A 14,747-nucleotide genomic window follows, 5' to 3' on the forward strand; every position below is an offset into this window, starting at 1 on the left:
TTAAAGCATTCCTTACTAGTTTCCTAAAACTCATTATAGTCACTTCTGTATTTGTCAAAGCAAATTTATTGCTATCAAGCTATTTAATCCACTTGAGGAAGCCAACCTATATTCCAGATATACACATTGTGTTGTAATGCTAATCGGCTGTCATCCTTCAAAAGCTTATTTCTCATATTTGGTTGCCAGCCCACCATCATTATGATGCTGTTGGTGACATTCACTAGCCACGTCATCTCCCAGTAATACAATTATGCTCTGGCCAGTACCGCAATATTACCGGAAAGCATAGCATTGACCTTGAACACCACCCTGTGAACCACAGACACAGGTGTTTGTAAATGTTGGCATACTATTTTAAGACACCAAACAGCATGGATTCACGCTCCTAAAAATTCCCCATTCACCTCCTTCCCTTGGTAATTTATTAAATTTGTGACTCATTAAATGGGCCATGATAAGAGCTTGACTCAGCAAAGCCATGAAGAAAGGAACCCAGCAGATTAAATCAAACTACTTCTTCAGTCCAGCAAAACACAAATCGAAAAGGATGTAAATATAGGTATGCAGCAGGTCGATCCTGTAAACTTGCAATTAGTGAATTGCTATTTCTAGCAAGGTTGCGGATCTCAAAACATAACACCGATTAAGTGTAGATGAATCATTCATTTTAAGAATGTCCCTCATGCAACAAATGAAACTGGTGCTTGAGGTGTGTGTTCCAAGGTGTATAAGTGGAAGTTTGTTGACCGCTGAATCCACACAGGAGTGGCATGAACGAACTACCTGTGTTTCACGGCATCATTTGTCCCAGGATCATCTAAAGCAAATTTATTCTCGTACATGTCAGTTTTTTTGTGGTAAACATGTGTCCGGGTACTGTATGTGAAACGTAAGCGTTGATAAGTGACCACAGCCAGTGAAGCTATGAAACATGCAACAATGCTACACAGGAATAAAGCAGCGCCAGAAAAGTAAATGAACAGGTAGTCCTGAGTGCTGAAGTTCTCCAGGCAGCGGTGGAAGTGGTTCTCTCCGATGTCCAAAACTGGATACTGATCCCAGTTTCCGGGTGGGCCACATCGTATTGATTCCTTTTCTGTAAGACAGACACAGACAAGGATTTGGTCAATGAGATTCTAGGTAGCAGCAAATTTTCCATGCATATTTTGTTTTCAGATGCGTCGATGGAAGAGATTGAAAAGGCTCAATTATGTCAAAGAAAACAATTTTTTTCATTAGAGAATGTTTCTTCTTCCATCATTAGCTTTATCGAAAGGAAGATGGGGACTAGGCCTTGATCATCTTGAAGAGGGGATAAATGTTCTAATTAGTGAAATCAGCTTCCAAATCATGTTACAGAAAGGGATATAATTTCGAGGGAGCTTAGAGTTGCAATAGCCACCCTTTGGTCACAACGCGAAACTCGTGTCGACTTCTTTGCAACCTGTTTCCTGCAACTAGACTATCTTCTGATCTTGTAAATGGAAATATGGGTTCATTTTATTAGCAGGGTGTGCTTCTTTTCCATCAGTGGGCTAAGCCGTCTATTTAACAGAGTTTAAAATGGCTTCTATTTTTAATCCGCCTTGCCACTTTGCTGTAACTATACCTCATGACTACAGAGCAACAGAAATATAACAACAATATGCAAGGAGAAACTTTGCGCCACCCATCTCCAGTTATTGACTTGTTTAGGTGAGTCCCATTTGCAATTTGACAGATGACCTGTCCATCACATTTTTGGATCAGCCAAACTGACTGATTGTCAAAGACGTTACTTCCTTGCCTCTGCTGCTCGGAACATATGTCACAATTTGAGCACCCGCCAGCTGCCCTCTGCTTCCCATTTGCAATTCTGTACTTTTCACATATTCTTTGCTTAAAGCAAATGCAATGCTAATATTTGTTTTTGTAATATAAAATAAGTCATTTGCCAGATCTTTCTGCAACACTCGTCTCCTCCAAATGAATTCCCTCTCATATTTAAATGAATGTGCCACTGATAAAGCCCTTTGTTTAGAAGAAATTGTCGTGCAAATTCTGGGTCATAAAGTGCTGTTCAATGAATGTGTATCTCCGACTGAGGCTAACTTCAAAGTTCAGTGCATTTTAATAACATGAAGAACGTCAGGCTACAGACAGTGGTTACGTTTCAAATCATAAAGGTTTATTGAAAGATTAGCAACATTACAATCTTAAATCATCAAATTAGTTGTAATTAAAACATAATCAGTACACGAATGTATAGTCAATGTAGTCAAAGCAATTCAAAGGCCATAAAACAAATACAAACTATTGTCTCCAACATGAATGTTAAGCAAGATCAATCCTCCTAAGTCTGTGAAAAGTTCTGCTAAGAAGTTGGGAAAAAGAATCAGACAAAGAAGCTTCTGAAGAATCTTCTGCATTGTATTAGCTTAAATCGCACAATGCTAACATTTGACACATTTACACATGATGGCCACAAAACAAACCAATCAGGTTAAGGCACAAGCAGATAACATAAACTCATGATTTTCTCATGTAACCACACAATGAGAGTGCTCTAAACGCCCTTCAAACTTGCATCTATCTGCAATGAAACGTGTTACATTAGACCAAGCGGTGCTTCCGGGTTCATCGCAAAAGAATACAGCACTGCTTGGTCTATAGGGAGCATAGGGTCAATGTACATCAAGTATGTAAGTACCTGGCAAGCTGAAAGGCCCAAAGTGTTCTGCCGCAAAAGCTTAGATGAAGAGTGCCACCAGCACTAAAGCAGATTTGCATTTACCTCTGCAGCCAGAGTCATTTTATACTTGCTTATTAAACCTTATATTATTTTGCATTCTCTGTCAATGTGGTCTTGTCTTCTTCTGTCATCATTAGTTGATGGCCTGGATCTGATTTCCAGCCTTAGTTCTTGTGAACCACTTCTAGGTATAGGCCAAGAGGTTTCGTACAGTGATCAATGTTTACCTTCTGTTGGTCGCTCCTGATTTATATTGACTACAATTAATCTCTGTTTGTTTGCCAGAGCCCTCTGGACCCACCGTTCTGGTTTTGATAACCTTTAACCCATACTATTACTCCAGGTCTTAACAATGAAGGCTTTAGTCGCATGAACTGTTATCACTTTAATTAACTCAAAAATACATTTAAACCTAATTGATAATTATAAATCAAACTACTACACTAAAATTATTTGACTTATCTGTAAATTAATAATTTTATTGCATTTTAAGCATTATCCTACTTCAGATATAAGTTGTGACACCCAATTCATTTTGAAGATTGCTCTTTTGGGGATTAGCCTCATTTCGTTTTTTAGGTTTTCCACCAATCGCCGCATGGCAATATGTTTCGTATAAGGCTCCAGAAATGCAAGAGAAAGTTGGCATCCCCTAGAGTCATTTTTTAACGTGGGCAGTCGCAGTCAGAGGTCTTCACCTCAAGTAGATTTGCTGCCACTCAAGGAGATTTTCCATGCAAGCAGCAGTGAAATCAACTGGAATTGCCATGCACTCTTGTTCACCGCATGGTGCAGTTCGCGTTGATTTCTTAACTTTGCTCACGCTACTGGCGCTAAATTGTAGTGCAAGAAGGAGACTTGCATATTTATAAATTTTAGTGCAAGAAGGCGACTTGCATACTACCCACCCATTGGTGGAACTCTGTGGAATCTTGCAGAGTTTTTATATAACTCCGCGGAATTCTGTGTAGTGAAACTCTGTGAGTTGCACCCAACCCTACTTATGATGATGATATTGAGAGAGGGCTAATGACACATTGCAAGGCATATCAGTGCAAGCCCTTGCTACTCGAGGGTAAGGAAAGTATCCTTCTGCTCTCAATGCAAGGAGCTCCTGTGCCAGTGATATCCCCTACCTTGGTTGCACGTGCAAATGCACTGTTGAGCAGAAGAGAATGCCTCCACCAGTGGCTCCGCTGAACGCATCTTCTTCATCCCCTTCCTCAGGCTGTACATTTACACAGCCATATGACTCACACACAGGGGCATTCAGACCGTGCCACAGCACCTACTGTGAGCTGCCACAGTGCAGATATCTGCATTGTCCATTCACCTACACACAGCCGCACTTAGCTTGCATTCAGGGGTGGAGATACCAGTGGTGCAATGGCACCGGGCCCAGAAATGAGAATGGACAGAGAGGCCTGCACTGTTTCCAGTCCATGTCTGGATCTGTATTTCCTCTTCCACAAGTGGGGGAGGGGGTATGAGTAGTAGAACCAAGAAGAGACAGTGCCAAGTCCCTGTCAGGCACCTGCACCACCAGATTGTCTCACATTGCTTAGGTGTGGCAGCATAAATCCAATGACTGCTAGTATGTGTGAGCTTGAGATGATTTCTGATTGGTGACTGCAGAGTCAATCACCTGTCAGAAAGCAGCTCAACTCTAGCCAGCACGATCTAGAAGTGCCAAAGTGTAAAACAGTTGGTGTGCAGTTCTGGAGGTATGTGGCCACAAAACAATTAAAAGGACCCCAATACCATGTAAAGTATTAACCCGTTTAGTGCAAGTGTTGGCCAATAGCTGACACTTGCACTCCCTCCCCAGTGCGCTCCTAACATAATTGCAGATCATGAGGCGGCATGACACAATGTAAAAGGTGTGCTTTCCCTGAGAAATCCATTTACCTCTATGGGACCGTCTAAGGAAGTGAGCTACCCATTTTGCCTTGTTGGCTTTGCCGAGGAATATTCTTGTATGTGTAAGTGTGACCACTTTCTCCACACAATACAAAGGTGTACTTCTCCTGAAAAATGTGTTTACCCCACCAGAACTGACCGTCTAACTGTGTGTACCAGTATACATTGTAGACTCTGTCTTAAAGTGTTCTTGCACGATTGCTTATAGGATACCTTATTGAAGGTCCCAAGAATCCACGGTTTCTAGGGACCTTTAGTCAGATAACTTTTGTTCGGATGAGACCCGAAGACTAACTACAGGTTGGAATGTCAACATCCCATCCATAATTTGCTTTCAAAACATGTTATGATTCACCAGGAGATAGCAAAAATGGACTGACAGGATCTGCCCTTATGGTTGTTTGAAATAAAATCCTTCACAACCTTGGGATTTGTTTAGTGTCTATGGTCATGTGTATATATTTGTTCACTGTCTGAGGACTGTGTTTTTCCTCAGTAATTTGGATACATGATGAAATGTATATTGTCCTTTTACTCAAAATGTGAAAACAACCATCAATTAAGATATTGCATTCAGTACCCTTTTTCAATAACATTAGTTATGATACGAGTTACTAATTGACTTTTCACACTTTGAAAGCAAAAGCAGAAGTGTGGGTGAGTTAGTCCCACAGGACATTAGTTTGGCTTATTGCTTTAGGGAACTAAGGCAGTATTCTCCAGCATGTTTGCCTTAGTTTCAAATGTGGATATACTCACTCAATTCGAGGAACATATGCATTTGAGGAATTCTCAGACACCATCAACTTGCATCCACAAACTGGAAGGAGTTGGATTTAGTACAGTGACAGCACATGAAAGATAGGTTTTCTTGCACTTCAAGTAGCTAGTGAAGAGAAGCATTAGTATAGGTTCTCTTGGCAAGTATACAGGCTTAGTTAGGACTTTGATGAGGACAGAGACATGACCAGGTGGGAAGAGCTTAGGTTAGGTTTACTTTCAGAGGGAAATACCACAGGTAGAAGGGAGATAGGAAAGGTAGTACTAATACACATTTCATCACTTCATCTTCATCTATGGACTCAAGCCCATTGGCGCCATACTCACCCCAATACTTAATTACTCCCTCACTCAACTAATTAGATGAATCCAAATGATAGAGAAGGAAACAGACAGCTTATTTCCTCAACATCCCAACACAGACACACCCTGCATCTCAAATCGCTTCACTGACTCCCCATCCACAGATCTTTTCAAACTACGGAAACACACATTCAAAGCCTTACACAGCACTGGTCCCGCATACCTCAATACCCCCCTTAGATTTCAGAATCCTTCCAAACACCTTTGCTCATGTGACTCATACATATTCAATACATATGCAGCACTAGAACAAGGAGAAGTGATGTCTCCTAATTGCCTCCAAAAAGATGGAATTCCCTGCCTCTACACAGATCTCCAAAATGAGTCCACTGCGCACAAAGGTGAACACTTCGCTCTTCGACTAGGTTAATCCATGGATCAGCCGACTGATCTTGTGTCGGTGACAAGATACCCTCTCTGGTGATAGTGTGCTTTACAAAAATATCATAACTTTACAGAGAACTCAGCACCCAGCGCTACACATATTGGTAAAATGTTTGTCCTGCTTGCCGTGTTCATCCTCCATCAGAACTTAGGGCCTCATTACAAGTTTGGCGGTCCATTAAGCACCATGGTGATGGTGGGAGTCCGACTGCATTCAGAATGGCGGTCCGACTGCCGTATTACAAGTCATGCTGGCCTATGCAGCGAAGACTACCCTGGTCCCGCCGGCATCACCAGGCAGTGCAGATTGCCGCGATCACGAAGCAGCACAAACAGGCCAGCGGAGACAGTGTTTTTGCCAGACACATTACGAGGTTGCACACCGCTAATGTGACTGTGAGGGTCCAACCACCACGTCTCATTAGGTGGAAACGGGGAGTATAAAGGGAGACACTCACCTGCAGGCAGCCTCACGTGTCCGCTGCCACCATGGATCCCATCACACACATTTTGCCGATGTTGTTGATTATTGATGGAGGATGAAATCCACGCCACCGTGGGCGCAACCAACTGTAAGTACACACACCTATCTGTGTTATTAACATGAGCTTGTCCCGCCGTCAATCATTTTATATGGGGGTCACGCTACGGGCACGTTTCATTGTGTACACACTCTAAATCATACATAAAGATGGGCACATTCACAGTCACAACACAGTCACTTTGGGCAACACAACACAAAAACACACATCCACACATCTCAGGCACAGGGATAGTGAAGGCTGCACAACATTGTCTCACACATCACCATCAACACACCAACATGACATATACAAATACAACTCACATACTCACATTCCTCACAGGCCATGGACTGTCATCACGTACAACACACATATGTATGGATGTGGCATAGAACATAAACACCACTCCCAGTAAACAGCCCTGCAATAGACACACACATCACCCACATCACAGTACAATGGAAGGACAATTTCATGCACAACAGACAGAGAGACAAATAGACAAAGAGCACTATGCTAATAATACCTGCACAATAGGGATGGGGGTATCAGGCGCACTCAGAGAAGGAGGCTGCACTGGGGCACATATCACTTTGCACACACCCCTAAAACAACATGTACACTGGAAATGGCCCTGCATGTGTCACAGGGACAAACAGTACTAGACCCAAATGACATGCCTATCTGTACAATGTGGAAGTGCAAGGCAACAAAGCACATACATCTCCAACTGCATGGGACATACAGCCACAGGAAGTAGCTGCAAGGTACACACAGCTAAATGAACACATGCACAGTCAACTGCAAACAAGGTTAGCACAAGTGAACCCACTCCATGTCTGTACAAACAAAACTCAAGCTCGCACACATTAGATAAATCCCTAATCCTTAACAGGGGGACAAGTCTAACCCCATACATGCTCACATTGGACAACACAAAATGAAATACGTGCAATAACACACAGTGCACAATGCTATGACACCACCATTGCATTTACACCCACATATCCATACACTCAACACATACCCTTGTCTTGGGGGGCACCATCACTGCCCACAAAGTCAGATACTGCAAACAACAGCAAATGGATCAGCAAGCAGGCTGAAACACACACAACTGTAGGCAAACAACATACGTTTCTCAGGAAAAACATTAAACAAGAAAAGGAATTGCAGAACAAATATGTACCCAAAAACAAAATAACTCTGGGGGTTTTATTAAATAGGGGAGCTGAAGAGTCCAAGGCCATTGGCCAGTCCATTTAAATTACAACAATAGCACAGTGTTGTGCCAACACTTGACTCCAAACTGCCAGGGAACCTCCACAGGAAGGGGCATCAAGGGGGCAGGCAGGCACCTCAGGGATTCAGGGATCATGCTTGAGGAGGGTCAGATGTGGGGGGGGAGGGGTCCGATATGGGCTTGGGAAAGGTGGTCTTCTTTTTGGGAGGGTTTGGCTTCTTATTGGGAGGGAGAGGTATGGGTGCTTGCAGGGGCCAGAGGGGAGGCCTTGGAGGTGGAAGGGAGGGGCTGGGAGGTGTGTGGGGGCCTCTTGGGTTTGGAATGGGGAGTGAAGGGAACAGGGGAAACGTTGGAGGTCAAACCAAAAAACTTACTTAGGAACACAGGGACAGTTATCAGAAGGGGGTTGGGAATCAGAGGTCGAGGGAGTGGTTGCCTGCTGTGTTGGTGTGGATGTTGTAGGTGTATGTGTGTGTGTGTGTGTGTGTGTGTGTGTGTGGATGCTACGCTTGTGTTTGGGTGGTGTGTATTGCATGGGTGAGTGTGGGCGTTTATATGTCTTTGGGGTCTGGGAGGTGTGGGGGATGGAGTGGTGGATGTGTGTGTGGCTGCTGGGGTGGTGACTGTGAGTATGCTGGATGTGGGGGATGTCTGTGTCTGTAGTTGTGGTGTTTTTGGGTGTGGTACTTGTGGTAGATATCTGGGGGTCTGCTGGAGTGGTGTCTACTTTTTGGTGGGTGTGGTGGGTGTGTCACTGACTGTTGGTGTGGTGCCTGTGGGTGTGCTGGATGTTGTGTGTGTGTGATGCTGGAGGTGGTGGGGATGCCAGGGGAAGTTGTGACTGTTGTTGTGTGACTGTTGTTTGCTTGCTTGCTGGTGTGTTTTGTAGTGCTTGTGTTTGTGTGTGCTCCTTTTGTGAGTTGATGTGCATGCGTGCAGATCTGTCTGTGTGCTTTGACTAGGAAGAGAGAGGGGAATTTGGAGTGGGAAGAGGAAGGTAGAGGGGGGACAGAAAATGGGGGGTGACTGGCTGCTGTCAGTGTGGAGGCCAGAGCCTGAAAAATCTCTGTAAGCCACACATTGCACCATGAATGCCTTCCAGGAATGCATTGGTCTGTTGTAGCTGACTTGCCAATTCCTGGATGGTATTCACAATGGCTGTCTGACACACAGAAATACTTCTCAGGAGGTCAATAGCCTCCTCACTGAGGGCAGCAGGGGTAACAGGGGCTGGGACAGAGGTGCTTGCAGCAAAGGAGAGGCCCACCTTCTTTGGTGAGCAGGCACAGCCAACTTGGTGGGGAGCAACAGGGAAGGCGGTGATAGATCAGGGGTGGCAGACAAGGATGGTACAGGGGGATGCCCCAATGTGTCTTGCACCACTGGGAAGTGTCCACTGGAGGAAGAATCTGATGATGATGATGATGATGATGATGATGTTGCGGTCTCTCCTGTAGCACTTCCCTCACTCTCCAGGCCATTGGGTCCCTTTGTGTCAGTGGTACCTTGACCCGAGGCCCATGGCCAGATACTTCCCCACTCGGCTGTGCCCCATCTCCTTTGCTTGCCTGTGCTGATGCTGCAAATACAAAGAGAAATAAGGTCATAACATGGCCATGATCACACTTGAACCACGGCTCAGATTAACATACAGTACAGTGATGTCAAGTAGGGCCCAGCAACAAACTCCACCTAATAGGCCCATACATGTGCCAAACCTTATGCATGCATTCCATTTGAACTGTCAACAGTTGCCCACAGGAAACGTAGGATCTCAGACAACCACAATTGCATGGCTGAAGTTGTGCCATCACAATGACCATTCAACAATTAGGAAACACTATCACCCTCAAAGCTTTGCCATATGGAGCAGACCACAGTCACTGTTGGCATACAATAGTAGGCCAATGCAAAATGCATTTACACAGATCCCACCCAAGGTCATGCACACACTTATTTGCCACATACATGATGACCCAACAATGAGAAATGATGATACAAAATCATGCCATGTTGATGACAATAGTACAATATCCTGGAGAAGGTGATATGGAAATACCCACGTCGCAATGGAAACATATCAACAATGTATACTTTACAAAGTGAAATTTGTCCCAATAGAGTCATGGAGGTAGTATTAATGTTACTCGGATAGGCCACAGATGTGGCATGGAAATGGACACTGTAGACATCATATGCAATATGTCAGGGACAGATGTCCCCAAAATTCACAACACAATGAATCAGCAAGCCCCAGGGTAATCATCACTAATGTCTGGGACCCCTTTCTATGACTTTCTCTGAGTGCATTAGCAGATGCTATTAACCCCTTGAATGTTGGAGAGGCAGTGAGACGTGCAAGTACTTGTTGAAGGCCCTCAAATGTTGCACAATTGGAAGCTACATCACTCTCCACATTTTGGTCATGCAAACAGAGATGTCTGTCTGTGGATAAATGCCTGTACCCAAATACATGTGATTTCTAATAACTGCAAGTCACTCCATGATACATGATAACAGTCAGGCACACGCCATAACCATTACACATGTGCAGTACACTTTTTCACCTGATGCCACAACAAGGGCATAGATATTCACAATGTGGCTCTAAACTCTAGGCTTACCTGTCATGCCCCAGATTGCTTCTGCAGTTGTACATGCCAGATTGCATGCTATGACAGATGAAGGTATGTGTCAGTCAATAAACAATGGTGACACACTCCTCTATGTGGCACAACATGAAATGTGTCCCCATTGTAAATGTCCTATTCCACAAACTGTGTGCCATGAACACATATTTGAGGGAATACAGATATCATCCCATCAACATAGGTAGAACATGCATGCAAATGCAGCTCACAAATGTTTCCTAAAGAGAAAGTGACACATACTGACATGTAGGCACAAGGAATGTTGGCAACAGTGATGGCACATAAATCATATCAATGGACATTCCCCAATGACCAAGGGAAAGTAATGATCTATAGCTGCATCCAAAGAACAATGTAAGCCCTTTCACTTGTATGTTGGACATCTTCATATTACAGACTGCAGTGAGGCACCAGCACCCATTATACGCTGAAGACAACTAGCTTCTGGGTGTCAAATGCCCATATACACATTTAACCAGGCACATGGCAGAGGAGAACATTTAGGAATAGTGGTCTGTTGAAGAGAAATTACACCCACTACAACAACAAACAGTACTTGATTGATCAATGTACACAGCCATATGTCGTCCCTGCAGAGCAATTGGTTTGTGGATGCTAGCCAGTTGTGTCCTAGGTCCCTGGAACAATATGGAAGGCACATCAGTATACAACACATGCCGGCACAGATTCTCAAAGGTTTAGCATCAGTTTGGTGTTGCTTTTTGAATGCTAAACTGATGCTAAACTTTTTTGGCCACTGACAAACCAACGCAAATAGGCATTTGCGTTGGTTTGTGACACAAAGTAAAGCAAAGCAGCACAAAACGCTGCTTTGCATTACTTTCCGTTGAGGGGGTGTCACATGGGTGGTACATGTGCAAACCCGTTCTACCACCCATGCTTTTTGAGGCTAAACCCTATTCTGAAAGATCAGAAGAAAGAGTTTAGCATCAAAAATTAACACCTTTTAAAAGGAGGCCAAAACAAAGAAATGTTTTAATTTCTCCCTGCTCTTCCAACTTTGCATGCGTGCTGCACTGTACAGCACACATACAAAGTGGGAAAAGCATTTGCACTTGTCTAGGCATAGTGTTTTGTACAGGAAGGATACTGTTCCTGTACAAAACCTACGCACACACCCTAGAGCTATGGAGCTAAGGTGTGTGCGTGGCGCACAGCAGCTGAAATCAGTGCCGGCACTACGGAGAGGTGAGGAGTGTACCATTTCTATGTGAATATGGAGCTCTCCTGCTCTCTCCTCGTCACACAGAGCAGCGCAGCTTTTTTGGATGTTGCATTGTGCTGTGTGATACCTACCAGAATCTGGGCTGACATGTCTGCACAAACAATGCCTCATCTACTGTGTGACACATGGCTCAACCCTAATTGCCAGGGGGAGCTGTCGGAACCTAACACAATCACTTATCAATGGGACAGGCAAGAATATGCCCTGTACTCACCCGATTTTGGCTGCTGTGCTGCCCTCTAACACCCATCAAGCGCCAGAGAGGCCACCACCAAAATGGGTCCATTAAGGTGGTCATGATCCAACGGGCACCCTGCCCACATTGGGAGGAGAGCCCCAGCTGGGCCTCCACGATCTTCTGGGCCCAGAGTCTCAGGTCCTCCCACCTTTCTCTGCAGTGGGCACTACGCCGGCTATGGACCCCCAGGATGCGCACCTTCTTGGCAAAGGTTCTCCATATTTCCTTCTTTTGATGGACGTTGACCTACATGGATGCAAAAGACAAATCAAGAGATCATGTTCACATGTCTCATCACAAAAGGTTGAGTCATATACATGTCAGTAACATCAAGCTTGAACTTTCCTGTTTGTCAATACTCCCCAAGTGTGACACATACAAGCCAATAAGAACAGTGATATGACTACAGACGTGCATTTCTCAATGTGCAGACCAACCCACCAGCCTGACTAAGCAAGCTTACTGACATCATGTGGACCAGGCTCTAGGAATCGGACTGAGATGTGAGCCACTATGAGACACATCACACCTCTGTGGCTTCTGAAGGGTAAAATCCTTAGGCATGAATGGACCATCACATTCACTCTATGTGAGAATGACTCTCTGCATACAGTCCCTAAAGGCAACTGCCAGAGTAGAAACAAACTTCACACATGGGTAACAATGAGGGGACTGGCATGGTGGGTACAGAAAGTGTCTACCCTGTCCATGTGTGGACATGTGGCCTACCAAATGCAGACTCATGCCACTTCAGGTGGTGGGGTTCTGTGTTACGTACCTGTACCACAGAACACGCTTTTGGACTTATGTGTCCATCCTACAGAGATGGCATCCAACAAACAAAGGCATACGTTAATCGGTTTCTGCTATGTGACCAAGCTGCTGAGTCACATGTCTTGGCCTCCCAGAAATCAACACACTGTATGCACTGTGGGGCTATCATTTATGCAATAATCCTGCACAGGTCAAATATGACCTGTAAGGAGGTGACAACAGGGCTGTTGGAGTAAGGGACCTGTCATGAGTGAAAGACACACATTGACAATGATGCTAACTGCACATGTAGACTAGATTGGTAACTTACCTCTGGACCCATTCATAATCTAATCAAAGACATGAGGCATTCTGGGCAGGATTTTACACCAGAGTCTCATATTGCCCACATGTCAGGATCTGCTGGGGTACAGGGAGTGGGCACAGTGCCACAGTTGTATAGCCACAGTGACTCCTCCCCACCCTCGAAATAGGACCCATACTGGGAGATACATGTGACGGGCCCCTGTCTCTGCTGGTTGAGCAGGCAGAACCTACATGACACTACATTCCCATCACTTCCATGCATGACAGTACATCATGTAGCCAACAGCAAATTGGCAAGTGGTATGTGTGGCAACCTGAAAGGCAGAGAGAGTCATGACATGCCTTCCAAACAATGGTTTAGCAAGGGCAGATGTGTAAATAAATCTCTGTGGCACCATACACATTGCTTACATTGCTTACAACTGACTCATACAATATGCATACTCAGCTCATGCTGTCATGCACATACATGTTGTCTGACATATACAACAATCATGAGGAAAGAGATGTCATTGAATGGTAGTAAGGTCTCCTCTCCTAGTCATGTACATCCAACACAAGGAGGATGAAGGAACCCAAAAATTCCACACAACAAAATGTGAATGAACTTAACACATCGCACTTGCCACCAATACCTATACATTGACCCTCCATTGATGGCACACAGACTGCACCTAGAGGCACACAAGTAGTCAACCTGGCACACATGGCCAAATTCTAGCCTGTGATTAGAGAAAGCATGGTGAAGTACAGAGAAAACTGTGCACATGAGGTACTTACCTGCTCCTCTTGTGCACCATAGAGCTGTTCATACCGGGGAAGGACCTCGTCCACTATGCTCTCCAGCTCCTCTGTTGAGAAGGCAGGGGCCCTATCACCTGCTGTATGTGGCATGATACCTCCCAGAGGCGGTACACAGCAGCCTTGGTAGTGGAGGTCTTGCTGGCAGCAGTGTCAGGAATCGAGTGAGGGATTCTGCCGAACATGGCAGTCACATTCTCCACATACGTGGTCATCACCGCCGGCAGACACAGCCATTGGCCCGAGACCACCACTGGCAACAACGTCAGCCTACGGCTGTGACCACTGCGGTTGCAACTGCCTACCACCATGACGACATCCACTGGTGGTCGCAGGCAGTTCTTAAAGTCCAGTGGAGTAGGTCATGCAGACACCATTCTAGAGGCCTGAAGTGTGGCATTGGGCTTCAAAAACTGTGTCACACCTCTGAAAATGTTGTTTTGAGCTCACAAACATACTTATCCTGTGTTGTCATGTAGATGCTCAAACTGATCACACACCATTGTATTATGTCGCAGGGCACAGATGGCATTTTATGGTGGACCACAGTCCACCCCTGCCAAAGGTAATTTCTGCGGTTAACATATCTAGTCGCATTTTGAGGGGCAATTGTGATGCACATATTTGAGTTTGGCTCAAATACATGTTGTAGACACTGGAAAACCATGGGTGTCGCATGTGACCCTTGTGTAATTAGCAGCTGTGATGTGTAATAGTTGCCATGTCTAGCCCTTCTAAAATGCCTTGTCACATGTTATAATTGACATGCATCATGTATGTAGC

The 14,747-nt window shown here is 44.7% G+C and overlaps 1 protein-coding gene across 1 annotated transcript in view; it reads right to left on the bottom strand.

The window, feature by feature from the left end:
- Positions 1-646: 646 nt before the first annotated feature.
- LRRC26 (leucine rich repeat containing 26) overlaps positions 647-14,747 on the bottom strand; it is a 124,543-nt gene continuing 110,442 nt past the window's right edge. The window contains exon 2 of the mRNA XM_069241315.1: positions 647-1,099. Within this exon, the coding sequence (XP_069097416.1) occupies positions 783-1,099 (317 nt within the window). The 3' untranslated portion in view covers positions 647-782. The remainder of the gene's footprint in view (positions 1,100-14,747) is intronic.

Source organism: Pleurodeles waltl, chromosome 6, assembly GCF_031143425.1.
Source record: "Pleurodeles waltl isolate 20211129_DDA chromosome 6, aPleWal1.hap1.20221129, whole genome shotgun sequence".
NCBI lineage: Eukaryota > Metazoa > Chordata > Amphibia > Caudata > Salamandridae > Pleurodeles > Pleurodeles waltl.